This window comes from Neophocaena asiaeorientalis, unplaced genomic scaffold (genome assembly GCF_003031525.2).
Source record: "Neophocaena asiaeorientalis asiaeorientalis breed wild unplaced genomic scaffold, Neophocaena_asiaeorientalis_V1.1 scaffold49, whole genome shotgun sequence".
Lineage (NCBI taxonomy): Eukaryota > Metazoa > Chordata > Mammalia > Artiodactyla > Phocoenidae > Neophocaena > Neophocaena asiaeorientalis.
This window is the reverse complement of record NW_020172456.1, coordinates 4940005-4963844: the sequence shown is the minus strand read 5'-3', so window position 1 is coordinate 4963844 and position 23840 is coordinate 4940005. Positions and strand designations below refer to the sequence as shown.

General features: G+C 38.4%; 1 protein-coding gene across 3 annotated transcripts in view; it reads left to right on the top strand.

Annotated features, from left to right (window-relative positions):
- The window catches only part of YLPM1 (YLP motif containing 1), a 66817-nt gene extending 59683 nt beyond the window's left edge, over positions 1–7134 (top strand). The window contains exons 19-21 of one of the 3 annotated variants that reach the window (XM_024737775.1): positions 824–954; positions 6221–6403; positions 6737–7134. In XM_024737775.1, coding sequence (XP_024593543.1) covers positions 824–954; positions 6221–6367 — 278 coding nt within the window. In that variant the 3' untranslated portion in view covers positions 6368–6403; positions 6737–7134. Of the gene's footprint in view, positions 1–823; positions 955–6220; positions 6404–6736 lie in introns of those variants that run through there. The other 2 variants (XM_024737776.1, XR_003002241.1) reach the window with 2 other exon arrangements.
- The last annotated feature ends 16706 nt before the right edge of the window (positions 7135–23840 follow it).

Sequence of the window (23840 nt, the reverse complement as noted above, 5' to 3'; positions counted from 1 at the left end):
AACAACCAATAAAAAAACCCACACATTTTCATCGTGTGTTCTTGAAGACACCTAAACTCATATCTAATAATTTCTGAATCAGCAATCCCTGTTCATTTAATTGATTACAGTTTGGGGCTTTTGGAAAGCCTCTCAGATTGAGGATTCAGAAAGAAAATTCAGATCCAGCCACTTTGGCTGACTAGCCCTTAGCCTCAGGATGGTCAACAGCACTTCACAGTATAACCAAAGAAAGTGGTGATTTGTATAATCAACTTACTCATAAACATTCTCATGACGAATCGTCTCACAGTGGTCAAAATCCCAAGAAACTGTTAATCTAAAACCTTTCTGAACGTTAGCTTGGCTCATTAAGTTCTTGTACTACCTGCTTTTCATATAATACGATACACACATGACTGCACATCTAATGGGTGGTGTTAATATTGTGTTAAAGAAAAAAAAGAATGGAAGAAATTGCTCTTAGAAAAACCCAATGTTGCATTTTCATCAAAACATGAGAGCTGAAGTGTTGTGATTTTAGGTGGGGTGGGAGGATAAGGAGGCCAGGAAACAAGTGCCTTCTCTTGTTCTGCCCATATTTGTTGCTTAAACCAACATAGTAATATAAAGGCTGCCAGTATGAACACCAGATAAACAATGGAAATTGCACAGAACTCGATATTATCTCAGCCAAGAAGATAGTTTGGATCTACAAGTGATGCTGCTCTCACAAATGCGGATGTGCCCTCTGACAGTGTTCCAGCCTTCTTTTCCCTTGTTTTTGTGTCGTGTGCCAGCTCACACTCTTCCTTAATGCTGCGGCTCTGTGTTTGTCCCTCAGACAAGTTGGATGGCTTGAGAACTGGTACTAAAAGGAAACGTGACTGGGAGGCTATTGCCAGCAGAATGGAGGATTATCTTCAGCTCCCTGATGATTATGACACTCGTGCTTCTGAGCCTGGGAAGAAGAGGGTAAGAGACTGTCAATAACTACCAACAGATAAAGGGCCCGTTTAGGCATCTGGTTTTAGAAAGTTATAGTCAGATAATCATATGAATGCTGTTTTTTTAGAGTGGTTTGGTTTATACTGTATCATATTACACATTAAGAAAAAGAGTCCTTACAAATGATCAGATCAAAATGTACAAGTAACTTAAAAAATGGAGAACAGAACCTCACGTGGCTAGCATGTTGTCCACCTTAAAGGAGTTTGGAATGGCTGCTTGTGCCATTTTGTCATGGGGCAAAAGGGCCAGGTGCAAAGTAGAGTATTAAAGAGAATCTATGGGACTTCTTAATGGATTAGATGTAGAGGGTCGAGGATGGATGAAATCAGAGGTGACTCTTCAGGGTTCTGGCCATAAGCATTCCATATATGTGGTGCCATTTACTGAGTTAGTGAAAAGTAGGGGAGATGTAAGCTTGGGAGTGAAAAATCAGAAGTTCAGGGAGGTACCAGTTAAGTTAGAAGTGATGATAGGACTCAGGTCTCCAAAATTTAGAAGTTCAGATACAGGTAAATGTTTTAAGAAGTAAAGAATACTCCATTGTTAAATGATACAGGGAAGACAAGTAAATTGAGAAAAGAGAAATAGCCATTGGATTTGGCAACATGGAGATTGTTGATGTTTGATCAAAGAAAGTCAAGCTTTCTTAGAGAGTTGAAGGACAGAAGCCAATTTGGAGCAGATGGTAGAAGAATAGGAAATGAGGAAGTGCAGAACAGCAAATGTAGATAACTTTTTGAAGAAGCTTTGCTATGATAGGGAGCAGAGTAACGAAGCCAGGATGTTGGATAAGTCTTCCACGTAGATGTCAAATTCAATAAAAGTGATAATTGTATATATCCTTTAAAACAAAATAAAGTAAGAGGGATCATATTACATATGATTTACATAAACCTTTTCCAGCTAGTCTGTCTTGATCTTTCTATGTAAGTATATACAAACCTACAGTTCTTTTTATTTTATTTTTTTTTGTCTGTGCCACGCAGCTTACAAGATCTTAGTTTCCTGACCAGGGATTGAACCCCGGTCCTTGGCAGTGAAAGCACAGAGTCCTAACTACTGGACTGCCAGGGAATTCCCTACCGTTCTTTTTAAATGCCTGCCTAGTGTGCCATTGTTTGGCTGAATAATCAGTTATTTATCCAGTCCCTTATCAGTGGATGCTTATGCTGTTTTCATTTTGTTGCTAATATAATACTCTGGTGAAAGTCATATGCATACATCTTGGCATCTTTTTGACAGTATATCTCTAGGGAATATTTTTAGTCTTAAAGCTGCAAGCTCATAGAATATGATTTATCATTCTGACAGATATTGCGAGATTGTTTTCCAAAAAGGTTGCACCTATTTATACACCCACATGTAAGGAAATGCCTGTTTTTCCACACTTGCACCAGCAGTGCTGTTATTGAACTTTTTAACTTTCGACAATCTAATCGGTGAAAAAAAAATGGTATCTCATTTTTCATTTCTCTAAGTAAAGAATGAAGTTAATAATAATTTCATCATCATTACACATCATTTCTTTTTTATGAATTCTCTTAGTAATTCAATATTAAAAGGATATTTATTAAGAGAATAAAAATGCCAGTAAAACTTCATTACAGTGGATACCATTACAAAGGACTCCAGGTTTCAAAGCTCTTTCAAATACTGCAGACAGTCCCTAGACCTGCCCTTGTCTGTGTCTTGAGACCTGGTTAGTGGCCTTCTGTATGTACCCAGCTCCACGCAGGGACTACTTGTCTTGATACCTCTTATTCCAGTTTTAAGGTTGGGGCAACAGAAAAGTAGAAACAGCTCTTCCTTGGGCATAATAATTTGGTGTAACAGTGAATAATTCCAAATGAGAAATATTTTTCTCTAGTTCATTTTTAGTCAGGTAACTGCTACTCTCTTCAATCAGGAGTATGTGATCCCATGTAATTTACTTTGTAAGCTGGGTGGACAAAGAGCATGAGCGGTTCACATCCTAATTCTTGTGGCTCCTCTTTTCACTCTCCTCCCTGCCTCCCACCCTCATTTCAAATAGCTTTTTTTTTCTTGAGGAGATAGTAATTTTTTTAAACATTTTTATTGGAGTATAATTGCTTTACAATGGTGTGTTAGTTTCTACTTTATATCTACTTTATATATAGCTGTATATATACAGCTTCAAATAGTTTTTAACACTCAAATCACTTACCAAAATCAACATCAGAGCACAAGGAAATCCTCCAGGTAGCCAGGAATGCAGGACTCATTACTCATTCCTTTCCTGGGGGGTCTCTCTTTTTTTTTTGTTGCGGTACGCGGGCCTCTCACTGTTGTGGCATCTCCCGTTGCGGAGCACAGGCTCCGGACGCGCAGGCTCAGCGGCCATGGCTCACGGGCCCAGCCGCTCCGCGGCATGTGGGATCCTCCTGGACCGGGGCACGAACCCGTGTCCCCTGCATCAGCAGGTGGACTCTCAACCACTGCACCACCAGGGAAGCCCTCCTGGGGTCTCTTGATTTCTATAATTCAGCTTTTTATAAATATTGGGCAGGTTTCTGGGATTAATTTACACTGTAACACAAAGGTAGTTCTGTAGAGTTGACATTAGAATTTTACCAAAATGGCTAGGTTTTAAAATATAATTTATTTTTTTAAATTTCCACTTGCTTAGTTGGGTATAAAATGGACTTTAATTTGTGTTTCTTTGATAACTGTGGAAAAGTGAACATTTCTCTTGTTTGCTGAACTCGTACATTTCAGAAATATTTTTGGTGACAACGGATAAAATATATGTATCTGAAACTTTTGCGTATTGGTCAAGAGTTTTCTTTATTATAACTTTTTTTTCTTTTTACAGTTAAGATAAATGGCAAAAAATTGAGATTGTAAATCTCAGTAAAAGTACCTCTAGGAAGATTAGGAGAGACACTGACATTTAAGAAGCTATTCCTAGTTGAAAGTCATTATTTTGCTCCATATATTTTTAGTGTTTTTGGTAATTATTCATTCCTTCTACGGCGTTGTATGTCTGTGTGTCAGGTCTGTGCAATTGGAGGCCACTTAAGGAGTGGACCTCCACTGGAGGAACCTGACATGTAAATAAATAATGTTGATATAGCATCAGTTTTAAAGACTTAGAATTTAAACTACAGATTTAAAAATTAGCTGTTAGTTTACTCAGGGCAAGATTGATTAGTGTGTTTAACTCTGTGCTAAGGAAGTACTGTGGACTGGTTACCGTTTCTTTGTTCAGTGGCCACAATCCATCTGTCCATCCATCCATCCGTTCTTCATTCCCCTTAACCATAGTCATCTTTTGCTAAAATGTATACCCTTGATCCCAGGGAGAGCTGAGAGAGGGGTGCATGAATCTGTCAAAATAAATACATCAGCATTAATGGGCAGAAGGCCCAGAGATCTTGGTACACAGAAGCCCACATTATTTATTAAAATAGCTTTTTACTGAGGCCCATGAAAGAAATTGAGTCATAGATTTTCTACCCACAAAAAATCTACTTTAAAAAGAGTCAGGTGTTATCAGTTTTCCCCCACAGCTGTTACTGTGTATCTTATCTTTGGCTAACTGGTTGCTAAAAACAGTGGTAGTGGTGGGGGAGAAGAAGCCTAGTCATTTGATGACCATTCCTCTAAATGATAATAGGGAGGGTCAGTGTACCTCTAAGAGCAATTACACATTTCCAGGTGCAGCATGGTTGAGCATGCTCTGGTTCCCTTTCCTTGTCACAGATCACAATCACAATAAATCACAAGCCATATTTAAAATACAATCTCTGCAGACTTTGGTACTAGGTATTGCAAACCACAGTTTCATAGTCTCTTTTAAGTATTTCATGTTTTAGAGGATATATCTGCTTATATTTTTTAAATTACTACTATAACATGTAAGAATCCATATTTTAAAATTATCAGAATACCAATAGAAAATATCCCTGATCTATATATTTGTAGTTATAATCTTGCCATAAATGGTATCAACTGAGTCTGTCTCTTGGTCTGTCCATCTCATAAATGAAAGTAATCATACCAGCTCCCTGTTTTCTAAGGATAAATTTCAAAAAATGTTATTATGTGGAGATAAATAAAACTTAGTCTTTCAGGACTTCCCTGGTGGCGCAGTGGTTAAGAATCCGCCTGCCAATGCAGGGGACATGGTTTCGATCCCTGGTCTGGGAAGATCCCACATGCCGGAGCAACTAAGCCTGTAAGCCACAACTACTGAGCCCAGGCGCTGAGACGACTGAAGCCCGGGTGCCTAGAGCCCGTGCTCCGCAACAAGAGAAGCCACTGTAATGAGAAGCCCACGCGCTGCAACGAAGAGTAGCCCCCGCTCGCCACAACTAGAGAAAGCCCGCGCGTAGCAATGAAGACCCAATGCAGCCAAAAATAAATAAGTTTTTAAAAAAAGAAAAAAACAACAACTCAGTCTTTGATCTAGGGTGTATATAGTCTGTTAGGGAAGAGAGATCTGTAAGTGGATAATTGCAATATAGTATGGAAGTTCAAAACTAGACATGTCAAAATCCAGAAGTAACTCCAGGGAAGCAATGATTAATTATTTGATTGGCAAAGGACAAGAGGGATAAAGCAAGGGTTGATGACGAGACTCATGCCAGGTGGACCAGGTTAGAACAAAGACGTTTCAGGAAGAGAGACTAGTTTGTGCAGCCTTACGGAGATGAGAAATGGCCCAGTGTGCTCTGAGAGCTGGAAGTAATTTTGTGTTGCTGTATAAAGTGCCGTAGGTACTGCCCAGAGATGCTGCAGGAGAATAGACAGGGCCAGATCCAGAGGGACCTGTGTGCTTGGATTTTATTCTGTAGGTAGGGCACAGATTTAAAGCTGTGTGTATTTTAGGACGATTCCTCTGGCAGAGTGGATCGGAGGGAGTGCGAATGAAGATAGGAAGACTAGGTAGAGGTTAGTGCTTTTCCTTAGGTAAAAAAATGAGGCCAGTGAACTGAAAAGGAGTGACAGGAGGGGGAAGGGGATAGGACTGAACTGAGGGCTGAACTGTTCAGGAGCTGGAGTGGTTAGGACTTGGTGATTGACTAGAGAGTTTTCTTTCTGTAACTTAAGGTATATGGCTTTCTTCAGTTCTCCACAGTTAACTTCTAATTTTTTAACCTCCTGGCTTTAAATTAGTTATCCTACCCATTAGACTATTCAGAAAGCTAAGAGGCTCTTTGCGTACTTATTTTTTCTAAAGCCCAGCCTAATGCTGTGTTCTTTTTAGGTGAGATGGGCAGACCTGGAAGAAAAGAAGGATGCAGATAGGAAAAGGGCCATAGGTTTTGTGGTCGGACAGACTGATTGGGAGAAGATCACAGATGAAAGTGGTCACCTGGCTGAAAAAGCCCTCAATCGAACCAAATATATATGAGACTTAGTTTTTGAATGGAGTCATTACTCCTCTAAGGTAAGGGTACACAGTCATATAAATAGCCTACTGTTTGTTGTTTTGAAGAGTTTGAGATAAAGAAGACAGCATGCTTTGCTAAAAATGCTTCTCTTCTTGTATTGTTTTCTGGTTCTAAAAGAGTAAGTATGTGCTAGTTGCCAGCATTTGCAATACAGGGTATTAGAAAAGGAAGCAATTTTCTGCAACCTGGCTTACTTATAAAAATACAAGACTTAAGGAAAGCTTGGATTCTATAGATTTGGTAAGGAGTGGAGTGATGAGAGAGACTAAGGTCTGCTGAATTTTCTGTCTGTTCCTTCCTGCTGTGACAGCCTTTTCTTTTCTTTCCAGGTGGTTCGCTTTGAGGTGGTCTGAAGCCAACGCCTCATGGAGCTTCGTTGTGTGTCACCTTGCTTCCACATTTCAGTTTTTGTTTTGTTTCTACTGCTTTAGTTTTTTAAAGTTCTCCAGTGTCCCCAGGAGGTATTAGGATCTTGCTCTACCCAAGCAAGACATTAATTTTTCTTTTTAACTACTTTGGGGAGGGAGGGATTGATAGCTTAACTGCCGAAGCCAGGTGGAGATCTGCCGGAGGACTCCAACAGACAACGTTTCCTCCACTGTACAGTGTCGCAGACTATCTCTATCATCATTGCTTTGTGGCTGTTTTTGTTTTTTTACTGTATGTAACTGGTAGTTGATTGTACTAGGATTAAAAAAAATAAACTTTCATGATAAAGCCAATGAGATTCATGGGCTGTACAGCATGAGCCCCTTTCTCTTGTTTTCTTAATTTTATTTTTATTGCTTTTTTAATATGGTGTGTTCTAATTACATGCTAATTGAACATCCCAAAACCTCTTTTCCATTCAATATTATGTAGCTCAATGATTCCATAATTCATGTTGTAAACACAAGGCTCAGTGATGTTCACAACACTTACCTTTGTTTTATAGCTGATTTCTTTCTCTATCTTGGTGTCTTGAAGACTAGTAGAGACAATTTCAAATATTCCTCAGTTCCCTGGAGCACATCTGTTCTGTATCGTGATGTTTTATTGTTTTCGGATCCTTTCTCTGCTCCTCCCTCTTTTCTTTCCTTCCTCTTCTTACTTTCTCCCTTCACGTTCTGTTATGTTTTGATTTTTCCTTGATCTGGCTTTGACTCCTGGTAGGCAAAACTGATGTACTCCATGAAGCTTGGGAGCTTGTTGCCTCACTGCTAACCTTGAATTGTTGATTTTTTAAGTCAAGATTGCAGGGCAGGAGTATGGCGATGCAGAGTGCTCTGGTAGGCAGCCTTTAAGCCTGTCAAGTTTTCAGGTTCTTGCCAGAAGCATGGCCTTCTGCATAGAATTTCCTCTCTTGTGAATGGTACCAGGTGGAGCCTAGAAATATGCAGAGCTAAAACCCTAATATCGTTCCTGTTTAAAAACAGAAAAGGAACTCTTTTCCCTTTTTCATTCTGCAAAGAAAAAAAAAGTTGTTTCCAGCATGAGAGAAGACAGAGAAGAGACTTCTTTCTCAAACATCATTCCCACTATGTAATTTAACTCAGCAAGCTGTAAATTTGTTTACAAAAGGCTTGAATATTTTGAAACGTTTACTTTTGGGCTACAAATAAAAACCTTTTAGTTTTATGACCTACATGAAATACTGTGTGAATAGAGATAATATTTATTGTTTATTATAATATTTATTACCATTCAAATAGTATCAGTTTTGGGTTCAAGAGCTTGAAATTATAGTGCTGAAGACTAACGGGAAATTCTGATGACTGTATTTTTTTTTTATCTTTGCTGCAATTCTGAATGTTTACATGTAAGAGGCTTTATGTTATTAACACGTCAATACTGAATGTATAATTTGCTACGTTAAGTAACTTCTGGTGATTGTAGTGTTTAACAAGCTACTTTGATTGCTTATTGGCCGACAAGACATTTCTATATAGTGATCTTTCTCAGCCGCCTCTCCTATGTTGAATTAAGGTACATCACAGGATAGTCAATAGAATTATCATTTATACAAAGACCAACTTACTAATTACTGAATCTACCAAATGTCCATTCTCATCAAAAAACAAAATTTCCAGAATGTGTTCTTTAGTTCAGGAGGTATATATGTTCTTAGAGAGAGTGTTTTACTTCAGTTTTCTTAACCTTTTTATGTTCTGACTGACAGTATTCAGAATGCCAATGAAATGAGAAGTGTTAATCACCCACGAATCCCTTTAAATCTGTCATGCTTTTGCCTTGCAGCCATGGCTTTGTGTCTGCGATCTTATGCCAAGAGGGGGGAGGGAAAAATGAACAGGGTCAGAAATAGCCTCTGCTGATTTTTAGAAGATACAGATTAACATGACCTTAGGCAATGAACATAGAATGTTGCCTACTTGGTATAACACATAACCTCGATGAAAGGAGATTAATGAAAAAAAGATCAGGCACCAAAAAGAAAGTAATAGTGATATTTGACTTTGCTGTTAAGAAATTCTTAAATTTACATTATTGCTAGAAGCAGAATAGAAGAAAAAGATCAGGAATATCTTGGAGAAATTTGGTGTGGTTAGAAATTGCCTTGATAACACAAATACTTTAAGTTTATTAAGAGATGTCCTTGGAATACAGAGGACCAAACTTGGGTTGCATTTATTTGGTAGCATTTTACTGTTACTTATTAACATTGTTTTCCTTATCTCAGAAAGCTGCTTGGTACGTGTTTTTTAATTTTTATTTTAAACATATTAAGTTTAAAATCTTTTGTGGTATCTGTGTCTTAATACAAAATAGTCCGATGTTGGGGAAAGTTCCAGTTATCGTTAATGTTTCAGATCTTTTAAACTAAATGTAAAACCTCTCACTTACCGTGCAAGTAATGTGGTAGATGAGGTGCAGAAATTTTTCTATTTGGGAATCTTTTATTTAGGGTTAAGCTGGCATATTCAAAATATGTTGTGGCTGATACAGAGATCAAAAGCCATTAATAATACACGGTAGTCTGCTTGTTGACACTTATTTGATTCACATAATTTTCCAGAAGTTCAAATTTGATTAAGATATCAATAGTTAATTCAGAAGTTTTTTTGGATAAAGATAAAATCTTAAATTTTCTGGTTGGACTCATGTCTTGTGAAAGAATTTGATTGTTGATTGTACAGATCAGAGTAAGTGCCATCTCATCTGGAGACCAAGTATTAAATTCTGAATTGGATTGTCTAAAAATTTATTACTTTGGAGGCGCCTCAGCTTTTTGTTTAGTGTTTTATCTTCCTAACTACACAAGGTGCAGCTATTTTGGTAATAATAGACGTCTAGAGCCAGCTTACTGCTAGCACTGTAAAAGCAGCAGGTTGTCAGCTACAAAGAGACCATACAGCTGTTTCAGATGGATTTTAGAGTTCAGAGTTACCAAAACTGAGATGCATTTTACTAGGCTATAGAAGAATGATTCCTCATTTCTAGTATTGACAGACCCTAATACAGGTTCAGGTTCCTTTCTTAGAACCTGTGTGACGTTAATCAAATTATTTACCCTATCTGAGCTCCAGTTTCCTCATCTATAAAATAAAAATAACAAAACTCACCTATTAAAGGTTTCTGTGAGGAGTAAATTGAGATAATGCTTGTAAAGCTGCTTGGCACAGTATCAAGCTCAAAAATTGGTAGCTGTCATCATCATTATTTTTTGACTTGTTCTCATATAAGCTTTTAAAATTAAAAATTTTCACTTGGCTTGAAGATAATTGTCACTTTTTATAGTCAGCTACTATAACTGAGCTAGACCATATGAAATAGTGCAGTGAGTGTAGGTTGGAAGAGTAATAATTTAGAAGCATTTTCAGGTAACCAGTGAAACTGATCTTCAGAACTAGTATGGAAGCTTAAGAGAATCACTTAGGTAGAAAGGCTCATTAATAAGTACCCAGGAGGGGATGAGTAGTAATGGAAAGCTGTTGCCAGACCACATGTATGAACAAAGGCACTGAAGCATTGATTTGCCTTGTCATATATTCAAAAAGAAAATAGTAATTTGTATGAATAAGTAATACATTCATATGGTATGAAATTCAGAAGGTTCAAGAGTATGTATAGTAACATCTCCTCCCTTCCATCCAAGTCCTCAGCCTCCTACTATCCCATCTGTAGAGGCAACCAGTGTTGACTGTTTCTTTTGTGTCCTTTCAGAAAAATTCTGTGGATAAGCATTAACATCTTTGTTTCAGTTTACCCAAATGGTAGAGTGCTACACACACTACTATGGTGTTTTTTGTTTTTTGCTTTGTAGTGTGCCTTAGAGGTCATTCTGGTCGTATAGAACATTCCCGTTCTCATCCCCCCGCCCCTACTCCCCTCTCCCTCTTCTCCCCCTCTTCTCTTTCCTCCTCTTTAGTTTTCCAAGGGTACCTTCTTATTGTAAGAAGCTTTACTGATAATTTTTAGAAATTTATCTGTATTTCTGTTCTTTTGATGGCATGGAATATATACTCTGTGGGTCTGTTTCTGTACAGTTTTATCATGTGTGTAGGTTTGCGTATCCACCCCCATCTTCCTCCCCCTCCCACCGCCCCATCTCTAACCCTAGGCAACCAGTAATCTGTTCTCCATCTCTGTAATTTTATCATTTAAAGAATGTTATATAAATGAAGTCATATAGTATGTAACCTTTGGGGACTGGTGTTTTGGCTTTTTTCACTTGGTGTCATTCCCTTGACATTTATCCAAGTTGGTATGTGTAGCGATAGTTTGTTCCCTTTTTATTCCTCAATAGCATTCCATCCCATCCTCTTTTATAGCTGTACAATGTTTTATTTTATGTCTTTACCATAATTTAACTTACCAGGTCTCTGTTGATGGGTATTTAGGCTGTCTTTTGCTGTTATAAATTGTGACTTTCATATATTGTCATCATTCTGCCACTTCTATCCTTGCCTAATTTCTAGCAATGAAGGAACACTACTAATGTTTACATCCTTTACATAGACATCCTCAGAGGGTGACAGGTGCTTAAGAGCCAACACAACACATCACAGCGGTGAACTGTCAAGGGAGATGACAAATGAAATGAAAAAGGCAAATCTTGTTTCCTGGAAAATCCTGCATGATAGAATTCTGACAGAGTAAAGAACCGTGGTGTGTCTTAGAGAGCTAGAGGGGCCAGACTGATGGTTCATGGTCCACACATGACTAAGAGTTAAGACCTTAGTCCACTGTCCTCCTCTGTACCTAGGTATTTATGCTTTTGCACTTCAGTGACTGATCTGATCTCAGGCTCTATTGCTTTCACATCAGACTGTAGTCAAGGAGCATCCTCGTGACTGGGGCTGAGCTTCTGCAGTTATGGACAGCCCTCAGCCTGCTAGCAGGAATCTGCATTTGTGATCCTACGAAGAACCTGTAGACTTAATGGTTTATCATGTAGGGAAAAACTTGACTTTGAATCTTCTACTTAATAAGCTTGAATTTTTTACCAAATATTCATATTCTTGTTTTTGACAATATTGATCTAGATTATAGATCCATTTCCTTTGATATTTGAAGAATTAAAATAATTTCTTCCACCATGACTTGAAATCCCACTCTCAGATCTATTGTTTCTGATAGTGACTTCCTATGTCTTGACTAGGCATGTCTAATTTTTTTTTTCTTTTACAGCATCTAGCTCAGTGCATGGCTCATATATCTGTAGAGTGAATAAATAGAGGGGATGCCTCCTATGTGTATGGCAGTGGTCACTCAGAGTCGGACAGGTGACACATGTGTGAGGCAGAGGGTGGAGACTGTGGCAAACTGGAAAACAAGGTAGGTCCTGTTAAAGGGGAGGCGGCACCTGCTCAACCACAGCAGACTGGCCATCTGGGGATTTGGATCTTGTGTTGCCAGATTTTCTGGGGTTTCAAGAGAAGTGAGAAAACTGGATTTTTATGTGAGATCTTCAATATTTCAGCACCAGGAACTTCTTTGTTTGGTTTGGTCTTTTTGTAAATGCTTCAGCGCACACAGGCTGCCTGTCATTTCACACATGAAGGCTGCGAATTGAAATTCTTGATATTAGGCAAGAGGTTGAAGAGACCATAGAGCTCATTCCTGTTGAGTCCCTTCATTTTACAGGTGAAGTTTCTGAGGCTGAAAGAAGAGAAATGACTTGCTCACTTACTTGATGGCAGAACAAGGCTAAAACTTGGTTTTCCAAGTCTGTAACCTGGCACTTTCCTTTTCCTTAACTACAACACCCCCTTTATGAGGGCCCTCATAAGTTCTAGGATGGCATATCCTCCGGTATTGAGTATGTTGTGCGTGCATGTGCAGAGGTGTGTGTTTACTAAATTCTGTGGTCCTGGAACCACGTGACTCATTTGATCACCTCTGAAACTATCTTGACCTCTCAAGAATCAAAGAGTAGCTATACACATGGGCTCTCATTTATTACTTATTAGATTGGTTGACATTTCTGTTTAATCACAGAAGCTTAAAAATTTGACAAGAGGGCTTCCCTGGTGGCGCAGTGGTTGAGAGAGTCCGCCTGCCGATGCAGGGGACAGGGGTTTGTGCCCCGGTCCGGGAAGATCCCACATGGCGCAGAGCGGCTAGGCCCATGAGCCATGGCCACTGAGCCTGTGCTCTGCAATGGGAGAGGCCAAAACAGTGAGAGGCCCGCGTACCACAAAAAAAAAAAATTGACAAGAGTATTGAATCGATTATTGTACAAGAGCAGTGGGGTTTTCTCTGGAAAACCACTCATGTATCTATGCTTATAGAAGCAGCTAGCTTATCTACCTTATGTAGAAGCTTATATCTGAGCTATAAGCTCAGATAGCTTATAGGAGTCATTTTGTTTTCTGTAATTTATTATTTCTTATGTAATGTAACCAGCCTATTTGCTTTGGCTCCAATGACAAGTGTTATTCCTACTTCACTTGGAACTTCCCTAATACCCACTTCGTTAAAGACAAACGCATCAGCTTAGCAGTGAAGTCTGTCAATAACATGATCCCAACTACTACAGCTTTCTCTTCTACCTTTCTTACCATATGTACACTATACTGCAGGTACGCTGTGTGACTTACTGTTCCCGCAACACTCCCTAAAATTTCTTGGTTTACTGTCTCCTTTTTATCTTATCCTTTAGAAATTGTAACTATCTTAATTTGCCTTTCTAGGAGAGTAACTTACATACCTCTCTATTCCTTCTTCCCCATCCCTTCTCACTCCCAAATGCAAGCTCCTAGAGAGGAAGAACTGTTTTGTTCATCTTCATCCTTGTAATACTGAATATGCAGTACCTGTTATGTATAGTTGGCGCTCAGCAAGCATATTTATTTATTTATTTATGCTTTCCTTTTTTGTTGTTGGTTTTTTTCAACAAGCATATTTAGAATTGATGGCATGGTATATTTAAATGTGAAGTTAATTCATATAGGTAAAAATGTATGTAATTTACAGAACTCCAATTTTTGTTTGCTTCTTCACTGCCTCTGTATCTTTTGGTTGGTGGCATATCCATAAATGTTATATAAATCAGGCATTAGAAATTCAAATGCCTAATATGGACAGGAAGATATCATAAGTGAGAGAATTGGCCAGTAGTTTCACAATGGCTTGTTAAGTTACGTTATTTCAGCAGAAACATACTTTTTTGCAATTGGGCATGTAGAAATATTCTTCATTCTCATAGAAAAATATCCTCTTTTCCATTTTTCTTAAAACATCTGACACTCTGTTTCTTTAGCTTTTCCACTTTTGGTAGAAATGTAAGTACAAGTATTAATTTTATTCCTAACTCTCCTGTGAGAAAAACAGCAGTGGAAACAGAATGATATTGGCAACTGACTCTCAGCCTCAGTACTGGGGAGGCAGTAAGGCACGGTGGGGACTGGGATGTTGCAGAGTGCTTGCCCTATCTCAGTGAGACAGTTCTTCTCCAGCCAGTGGTTGCCATGAAGCAGGGGTAGACCCAGTGTTACCAGATGAAGATAAAGTAGAAATCTGGATTTTTGTTTGAAATAGTCTTCTCAAAAATACCATGGGGACAATACAGTAGAGAGAAAACAAATCCCATCTGAAAGTCACATATTTCAGCCATCATTTTGGGACTTCTGACATATACCATAAGGGATGGTGAATCTTGAAAGACAGTTATTGCAAAGAAGATATTCTATAGGAAAGGAAACATCAGGTTATATCACATAGATGGTATAAAAATATTTTGACCAGCACCTTTTAACTGATGTCTTGGAGTGAGCAATTCTGTTTTCATTGAGCCAGATGGTAATACATACATAATGTACTGATGCTGAATTTGCAGTGGGTTGATTTTTGTCCATTGCTTGCTTTGACATGGAAGCATGTGTATCGCCCCCCTCCTTGGCTAACATCCTTCCAGTGCTTCCATTTATCAAGATGCAGGTAAGCACCTTATGTGTGCACAATTAAATAGTGGGCACACACCTGCCCCACAGAAAGAAGACAGCAAGAATTCCCTTTGGTTAAGTGGAACAGCTAAGCAGCCATACCTGGATGCAGATTTGACCAGAATGTTCTCTTAACTCTCCATTGCTTTCTACTATTTCCTCTGGGGGAAGAGGATGCGTGTCACTCGGCTTCTTTGTTGGCACCTATCAGTGTCAAGGTGGGTATACTTTTGATATGTTTGATTTCTTAAAGTATGTTTTGGGGCATTATCTTTTTCAAATTCATTTCAGCCATAAAATATGAACTCATTATTTAAAAAAACATATGACATATAATACTAAAACCCCCCATTGAGCAACAGACACCTTAAAGTCTTAGAGGTAGTTACTGTTATCATTTTGGAGTGTGGCTTTCCAAACCATTTTCTGCGCGTTTGTATACATATACATGTATCTATAAGGATATAGTTTTATTGTTTTTTTCCATGAGTGATATTCTTTACACGTTGTTTTGCAGACCCACTGTGTCATATACATGTACACATATACATAGGTGTGTGTGTATATTCTATTATAGGTATATAACATAGATTATATTCCCTTATTTGTGATAATTTTTCACTGTCATAACAATGTTGCTTTGAACATCCTTGTAAATGCCCCTTTTGGGGTATATCTTCAAATCTTCCAGGGAAAATACAGAACTAAATTACTGGGCCACAGGGAAACAATTTTTTATGTCCTCCTAATAATTATCTATCCATGTGTTTTAGAGAGAGTCCGAACTTAATGTCCAGGGTTTCAAAAGAAATGCTCTTTTCTGGTATTTTAGAATTCTAGTTTTCTATGCTGCTGTCATTTGAATTCTGCCTTTTCAGTTAATTTGGAATTGATATGGGTAAGCAAAATAGGTTCTGAGTTCTAGCCATGGTTCAAAATTAGTAAGTTTTTGGATGATGTGTTACAGTGGTGGGGAAATTAAATTTCCAATTGAGAAGATAATCTCCCTTAATCATGAAGTTCTTTTTTCCAAGTCTTTCTCTGCTCCCTTTGGAATTATAACAGCTGAATCCACAGGAACCATGAAAGTATTTTCTCACATCACACATTTTTTAAAATACTAGTTTGAATAATCCTGGAAAGTGTAGGTTTTGATACTGTGTCCTTTTCAGGAAAAAAAAAAATATATTGTTTTAGTGAAGGTCAGTTTTCTTAAGAGAATCTAGTTCATTTATTTAGGTATTAAAACTTTTATTAAAAGAATATTCCTGGGCTTCCCTGGTGGCGCAGTGGTTGAGAGTCTGCCTGCCGATGCAGGGGACGCGGCTTCGTGCCCAGGTCCGGGAAGATCCCACATGCCGCGGAGCGGCTGGGCCCTTGAGCCATGGCCGCTGAGGCTGCGCGTCCGGAGCCTGTGCTCCGCAACGGGAGAGGCCACCACAGTTAGAGGATCCCAAAAAAAAAAAAAAAAAAAAAAAAGGATAACAAAGGAATACTATGAACAACTCTTTGACCACAGATTGGATAACCTAGATGAAACAGACCAATTACTTGAAAGGTACAATCAGCCAAAACTCACACAAGAAAAAATAGACAATTTAAATAGGCCTATTTCTATTAAATAAATCAATAATTATTAACCTTTCAAAGCAGGAGACACCAGGCCCAGATGGGTTCACTGGGAATTCTGTCAAACACTTAAGAAAGAAATTATACCGACTCCTTATGATCTCTTCCAGAAGATAGAAACAGAGGAAATACTTTCTAACATGCTATGACGCCAGCATTATCTTAATATCAAAACCAGCGACATTACAAGAAAACTACAGACTACAGATTTCTCTCATGAAACGCAGAAATCATCAACAAAATATTAGCAAATCAGGGCTTCCCTGGTGGCGCAGTGGTTGAGAGTCCACCTGCCGATGCAGGGGACGTGGGTTTGTGCCCCGGTCTGGGAGGATCCCACATACCGCGGAGCGGCTGGGCCCGTGAGCCATGGCCGCTGAGCCTGCGCGTCTGGAGCCTGTGCTCCGCAACAGGAGAGGCCACAACAGTGAGAGGCCTGTGTACCACAAAAAAAAAAAAAAAAAAATCAAATCCAGTTGTGTAAAAAAAGAATTATATATCACGACCAAGTGGGAAATATACCAGGTATGCAAGGCTGGTTCAACATTCAAAAATCTGTTAATATAATCCATCATATCAGCAGACCAAAGAAGAAAAACCACATCATATCAATAGATGTAGAAGAAGTGTTTAACAGAATCCAACCTATTCCTGGTAAAACTCTCAGTTAACTAGGGATATAGGGGAACTTCCTTAACTTGATATAGAATATCTATGAAAACCCTACAGCTAACATACTTCATCATACTTAATGGTGAGAGACTTGAAGCTTTCCCCCTAAGATCAGGAAAAAGGCAAGGATGTCCCCTCAGACCAGTGCTTTTCAACATTGTATCAGATGTCCTAGTTAATGCAGTAAGACAAAGGAAACAAAATGTATATGGATTGGGAAGGAAGAAATAAAGCTGTTCACAGAAGATGTGGTTGTCTATGTAGAAAATCTGAAAGAATCAACAAACTCCTGGAACTAAGGAGCAATTATAGCAAGGTTGCAGGATACACAAGATTAATTGATAAAAGTCAGTTGCTTTCCTATGTACCAGCAATAAACAAGTGGAATTTGAAATTTAAAACAATACCATTTACATTATCACCCCCCAAAATCAAGTACTTAGGTATAAATCTAACAAGGCATGTACAAGATCTATATGAGGAAAAAGTACAAAACTCTGATGCAAGAAATTAAATACAGATATTCCATGTTCATGGATAGGAAGACTCAATATCATCAAGATGTCAGTTCTTCCCAAATTGATCTATAGATTCAATGTAATCCCAATCAAAATTCAGCAAAATTTTCTGTGGGTGTCAACAAACTGATTCTAAAGTTTATATGGAGAGGCAAAAGACCTGGAATAGCTAACACAATATTGAAGAACAGAATTGAAGGACTGGTACTACTTACTTGAAGTTGGACTTCAAGACTTACTATACAACTATAGTAATCAAGACAGTGTGGTATTTGTGAAAGAACAGACAAAAATAATTAAATGGAATAGAATTGAGAGCCCAAAATAGATGCACATGAATATAATCAACTGATCTTTGACAGAGGATCAAAGGCAATATAATGGAGCACAGATAGTATTTTCAACAGATGGGGCTGGAACAACTGGACATTGACATGCAAATAAGTGAATCTAGATGCAGACTTACACCCTTCACAGAAATTAACTCCAAGTGGATCACAGACCTAAATGTAAAACACAAAACTGTAAAACTCCTAGAAGAGAACATAGGAGAAAATCTAGATGATCTTGGCATAACCCAGGAAAGCAAGAATTGATAAGTTGGACTTCATTCAAATTCAAATTTCTGCTCTGCTAAAGACACATTCAGGAGAATAAAAATACAGGCCACAGGCTGGGAGAAAATATTTGCAAACCACATATCTGATAAAGGACTATTATCAAAAAGAAGTCTTAAAGCTCAACAATAAGAGAACAACCCAATTTAAAAATGGGCCATAGACCTTGACACCTCACCAAAGAAGGTATACAGATGATAAGCATATGAAAAGTTGCTTCACATCATATGTCTTTAGGGAAAGGCAAATTAAAACAATGAGGTACAACTACACACCTGTTGTAATGGCCAAAATCAAGAACGTGGACAGTGTCAAATGTTGGTGAGGATGTGGAGCAACAGGAACTCTCATTCATTGCTGGTAGTAACGCAAAATGGTGCAGCCACTTTGGAAGACAGTTTGGCAGTTTCTTACAAAAGTAGACATGTTCTTATCATACAGTCTAGCAGTCACACTCCTTGGTGTTTACCCAAAGGAGCTGAAAACTATGGGCACACAATAACCTAACCTGCACATGGATGTTTACAGCAGCTCTATTCTATAATTGTCAAAATTTGGAAGCAACCAAGATATCCTCCGGTAGGTGAGGGGATAAATAAACTGTGGTACATCCAGACAATAGAATATTATTCAGCGCTAAAAAGAATTGAACTATCAAGCCATCAAAAGACACGGAGGAAACTTAAATGCATATTACTAAATGAAAGAAGCCAGTCTAAAATGCTACATGAGTCCAACTCTATGACATTCTGGAAAAGGCAAAACTATGGAGACAGTAAAGATTAGTGTGATTGCTAGGGGTTAATGGAAAAGGAGGGATTTTTAGGGCAGTGAAACTATTTTGTATGATACAGTAATGGTGGATACATGTCATTATACACTTGTTCAAACCCATAGGATGTACAACACCGAGAGAACTCTAATGAAGACTGTGGACTTTGCGTGATGCCGATATATCAATGTAGATTCATCATTTGTAATGTACCACTCTGGTGGGGATGTTGATAATGGAGAAGGCTGTGCTTAAATGGAGGCAGGGAGTATATATGGGAAATCTCTGTACCTTCTGCTCCATTTTGCTGTGAACCCAAAATGGCTCTAAAAAATAAAGTGTGTTTTTAAAAATATATATATAGAAGGACAGAGACAGAGAGGGAGGGGGAGAGAGAGGAAAAGAGAGGATCTCCTGTTTTTCATATGAGCCTTCCGCTTTCATTAGATATGAACCTGAGCTTGTCAGTAGGGCCTCTACAAGGCATTCCCAAAGTTGTATGGTCAGGGAAGGGTATTGACAGTGGAGGCCCTAATCCAAGAATTGATATGTTTCTAGTTGAATAATTGCTTATATTTCATGAGCACTAGAGCATATGATTACTCTTTTCTTTATGCACGTTTGGAAGAGTGATGAAATATGAAAAGTGTTCCATGTGAAGAGTTGTGTGCTAAAGCAGTAGTTAGCAAACTTTGCATATAAGAATTATCTAGGGATCTGTTAAAACTCCCAAAGTTCAGGCTACACCTCATAGCAATTAAATCAGAATCTAGAGGTGGGACTCAGACACTGGTAATTTTTAAAGTCCACTGGGTACTTCCAATGTGTAGCCAAGTTTGAGAACTGGTAGGCTAAAGGAGATTTTAAATTTTATTTTATCTCCGTCTGAAGGTAGGTTCATTGATCACAATTTCCAAAGGCCCTGGTCTGTCAGTAACTTTGCAAGTGTGGAAGAAATTGGAGGTGTAGGAAGGCTATTTGTTAATAGGAAACTCCTGTAGTGAAAAATAAAATCCACCTAGCCTGAAAGAGTTAGTGTAGTTTCCAAAGGTCCTTGATAGCCAAGGAACAGCTTAGGCACAGGAAGAATCTGGCTTATTGGGAGCAAATAAAGCCAAGATTTAAAATGTCTTTTAATCTAAAACACATATGGGCCCCTGGGCCTGAAAACAAGCCAAGACGTTCACAGTTGTGGTAAAGATTCCTAACAATACAAAGAAATGAATTGCTGTACAATGTTACTTAAACCTGGAAGTTTAGAGGGGAAATGTGATTTGTGGGGAGGTTGTAGATAGATGAGGACTGTGGTGAGCACGCAGGACAGGTTGTTTTTCCATGACTTCTTTCTGATCCCAAAGAGCAGAACTAGCTGATAGTTCGATTATCTGTGTACTCAGAACAGAACAAAACCAAACAGACCCTAACAGAATGAAAATTGTGTCCTTATAGAAGCACTCCAGTCTGTGCTGGTGTGGGCCTTTATGTGCTTCTTCCTTAGAGTACATCTCTCCTTCAATAGAACCCTTGCTTAAAGATTCTGATTCTATGTGGGTTATGTTTTTTTCTTTAACTTTTTATTTTGAAATAATTATAGATTCATGGGAAGTTTTAAAAAAAAATGTACAGGGAAGTCCTCATGCATCCTTCTCCCAGCCTCCCCTATGTTAGCATCTTACATAAGAACCAGGAAATTAGCATTGGTATACTCCACAGAGCTTGTTCAGATTTCACCAGTCTTACAAGCACTCAAGTGTGTATGTGTGTGATTCTGTGCTGTTTTATCACGTGTGGCTTTGTGTAACCACTACCATAATCACGATACAGTACTTCACATGGATTTTGAAGAACTGTTAAAAGATATGGAACGAGTCACTTTGCTCGTAGTCCCATCCCCAACTTGAGTTCAGGACTTTGTATTGCTGGGAGGTGCCACATAGCTTTTGCAACCTCAAGTGGCTTTTGGTCTTTTTTTCATGGGATCATCAATACAAGTGTGTTTCTCAGTAACTACGCTTTGAAAAGGTAAATTGTGGTCACTTTATTTAAAGGAAGTGAACTGTTAAGTATATACCCCAAAGCCGAAAAATCTGTTATTGATCTTCATTTTGGGGGCAAATTCACCAGTTCTGGTACAACAGCAATGGACTGAATGCTTGGGACTTCTTTTTCTGCCAAGTTTTAGAACATTTGAGATTTGCTCAATAAATAGTGCATTTTTCTAGTTCCTGAAACAGTGAGAAGACTGTCCATCTGCCCGAGAAATGCCCTGATACATTTGAAGTGAATAGGCACGATTCTATAGTAAAGAAGTGAAAACTGTCACTTAATAGCATATTCTCAGCATTGTCAACATATTAAACTCTGCCTCACTCAAGAGACAAAGGATACATTATCATAACTACCATTCACGTGGTATGAGGATTTTAATTATCTTTGCATCTAGTATAGCAAAACTAAGGTGTTTAGGAATGTAAGTCCAGTGATTTTAAGCTTTCTGTTCCCAGGATTTGCTGACAAATCTACAGTCTAGCAAAAACTGTTCATATGTGTGTTCTGTTCTAATACCTGCACCCCATTCTCTTCTCTAGAAACTCTTATTTCTGACACTATTTTTGGCAAGAGTTCCATAGGAGAGGAGTTCTGGAGTTTGTTCTGGTTGGTCCAGAGTCAGTAAGCTCAGCCCTGATGAAGTAAGGGGATATATGATGAGGAATAAAGGATCTAAACACCAAGATAGTAATCTTGAATAAAAGCAGCTTTGGGGTATTTATAAAGAACATATTCTACCAAATGTAATTGTGTTTTTTTTTGTTAGGGATTCAATAGAGTGAGAATTCAGCAAAGCATCAAATTGATAATCCTATTGTCTCATAAAGCTTGATTTGAAAAAGTCAGTTTATTTAGAAACAGTAGCCAAAAAAACATTTAGAGTCTTAAATATTCTGAAAAAGGTAATCACCGACCCATATTCATGAAAGAGCAGAGGAAGAAAATAATCAACTTTAATGACTATTAAATGAAAAAACCAGAAAAGAGGTCAGGTTATTTTCAATAAGAAAGCAAGCTTATCTTTGTGGAAATGTAAATAGATTTTAAAGGTTAAGAGAGGAAAATCAGGGTTGTGTCAGTACATGCTCCCCCTACCCACCCACCCACTCAATCAAGAAAACAGTGAAACAGCCTCTTTAACAAGTGGAACAACTACAAAGATGTTTTGAATAAATGGCAGAAGTTAATTCAGAAAATACTCAAGCCAAAAACAGTCTATCCATTGGATACTGATACAGCCTCAAAAAGCAGTTGCTGAAGACAGCAAGTTGAATAATTTTAGAAATACTACATCAGTCACAAAGCTTATAATTAAAAGGGTGTCAAAAAGGCAATGTATTGGCCTACAGAAAAGCAGGTTGATGACTTAGCAACCAACTAGCAAATAGCAATAATAGCTATGTCATGTGTCAAGTACACAGCACATCAACATAGGATTGTTATAAAGAGTGAGGGAAGCATATAGAGTTTATGGCACATGGCTTTTTTTTTAGGCTGGGTTTTGTTTACCTCTCAGAAAACGTCAACATACCACTTTAAAGCTAAGTTTTTTGCTATCTTTACAGATACTAGTACATGTTACTACATGGTTATAGTAAAAATGAAATTCAGAATATGTTTTATATCAGTAATGTCACACATCAGTGCCGTTCTTAAGAAATAATTCTTCTTCACTGTTAGGAGTACAAGTTCATGATCTTGCTAACAGTTTATGACTGCTGAGTAATAATGTAGCTAATAATATTTACTGAGCACCTACTGTACGCTAGGAGTGTGCTGAGAATTTCATGTATGATTTTACCTAAAACTTAGATCAGTACTATGAGGTAGGTACTATTTTATTATCTCTGTTTTACAAATGGAAAAGCTGAGGCCAAGGGAATAAGTAACTTGCAGAGATCAGAGCTGCTAGGTACTTGAGCCAGAATGACAAGACACTCCAGGACTCATGCACCTAACCACAGAACTCTACTTAGGAAAGGTATTGGTTGAGGGGGAAAGTGAAGGTGGAGCGGGGGCAGCAGATCAGATAGCTGAGGATAAAGTGGGGGAAAGGGAAGGGGAGAGACGACATTCTTGCTTGAGGTACTCAGTGCTCGCTTACTTTTCAGACTTAGTTAAGGAGAAGCAGTTGTCAAGGAGATAAGGAGTCTGAGCCACAGAAATCAGTAAATATGGGGAGAAAAAGGGTTTTCTGAGGGAAGCCTCTAGGACCTGGCGTTTGCTTGAGGGGTGTTGCTGGAGAATTCGGAAATGGCAAAACAAGAGTTTGTCAGTGTGAAGGGTAAGATTGTTAGAAACAAATAACCCCGAGAGACCCTTGGTGAAAGAGAAGGCAGACCCCTCAGTGTGAGTAGATGGACATGTGAAACTGGTGGGGTTTGGAGTGGGTGTTCCTATACTGTTTTCGTTGTCTGTACCTGCCCTCAACGTTTCATCAGACGTTCCCTTCTTCCTCTGGGGCCTAGCATCTGGTTTTCTAAAAGAATATGATTGAGCATTCAACTCCTGGACACTTGGTTATACTCTTTAGGTTTATATAGTCTGAAAGAGCTTCTTCTGGTCTATAGAAGTTGTCTACCCCTGAAAAATACCCTTTTCAAGAATTATCTTTTTCCATGGGTGAGCACTTAGTACACAGTTTTAAGTGTAGGTACCATGATCTACCTCAGAGATGCAGCATGCATTATTAATGCTCTCAAATATGTAACCAGAGCTCAGTCTTTACAGTGTGTGTTGTATATACTTAAATCTGACCAAGAATATGTTTATACTTTCACGAGAAGTATTGT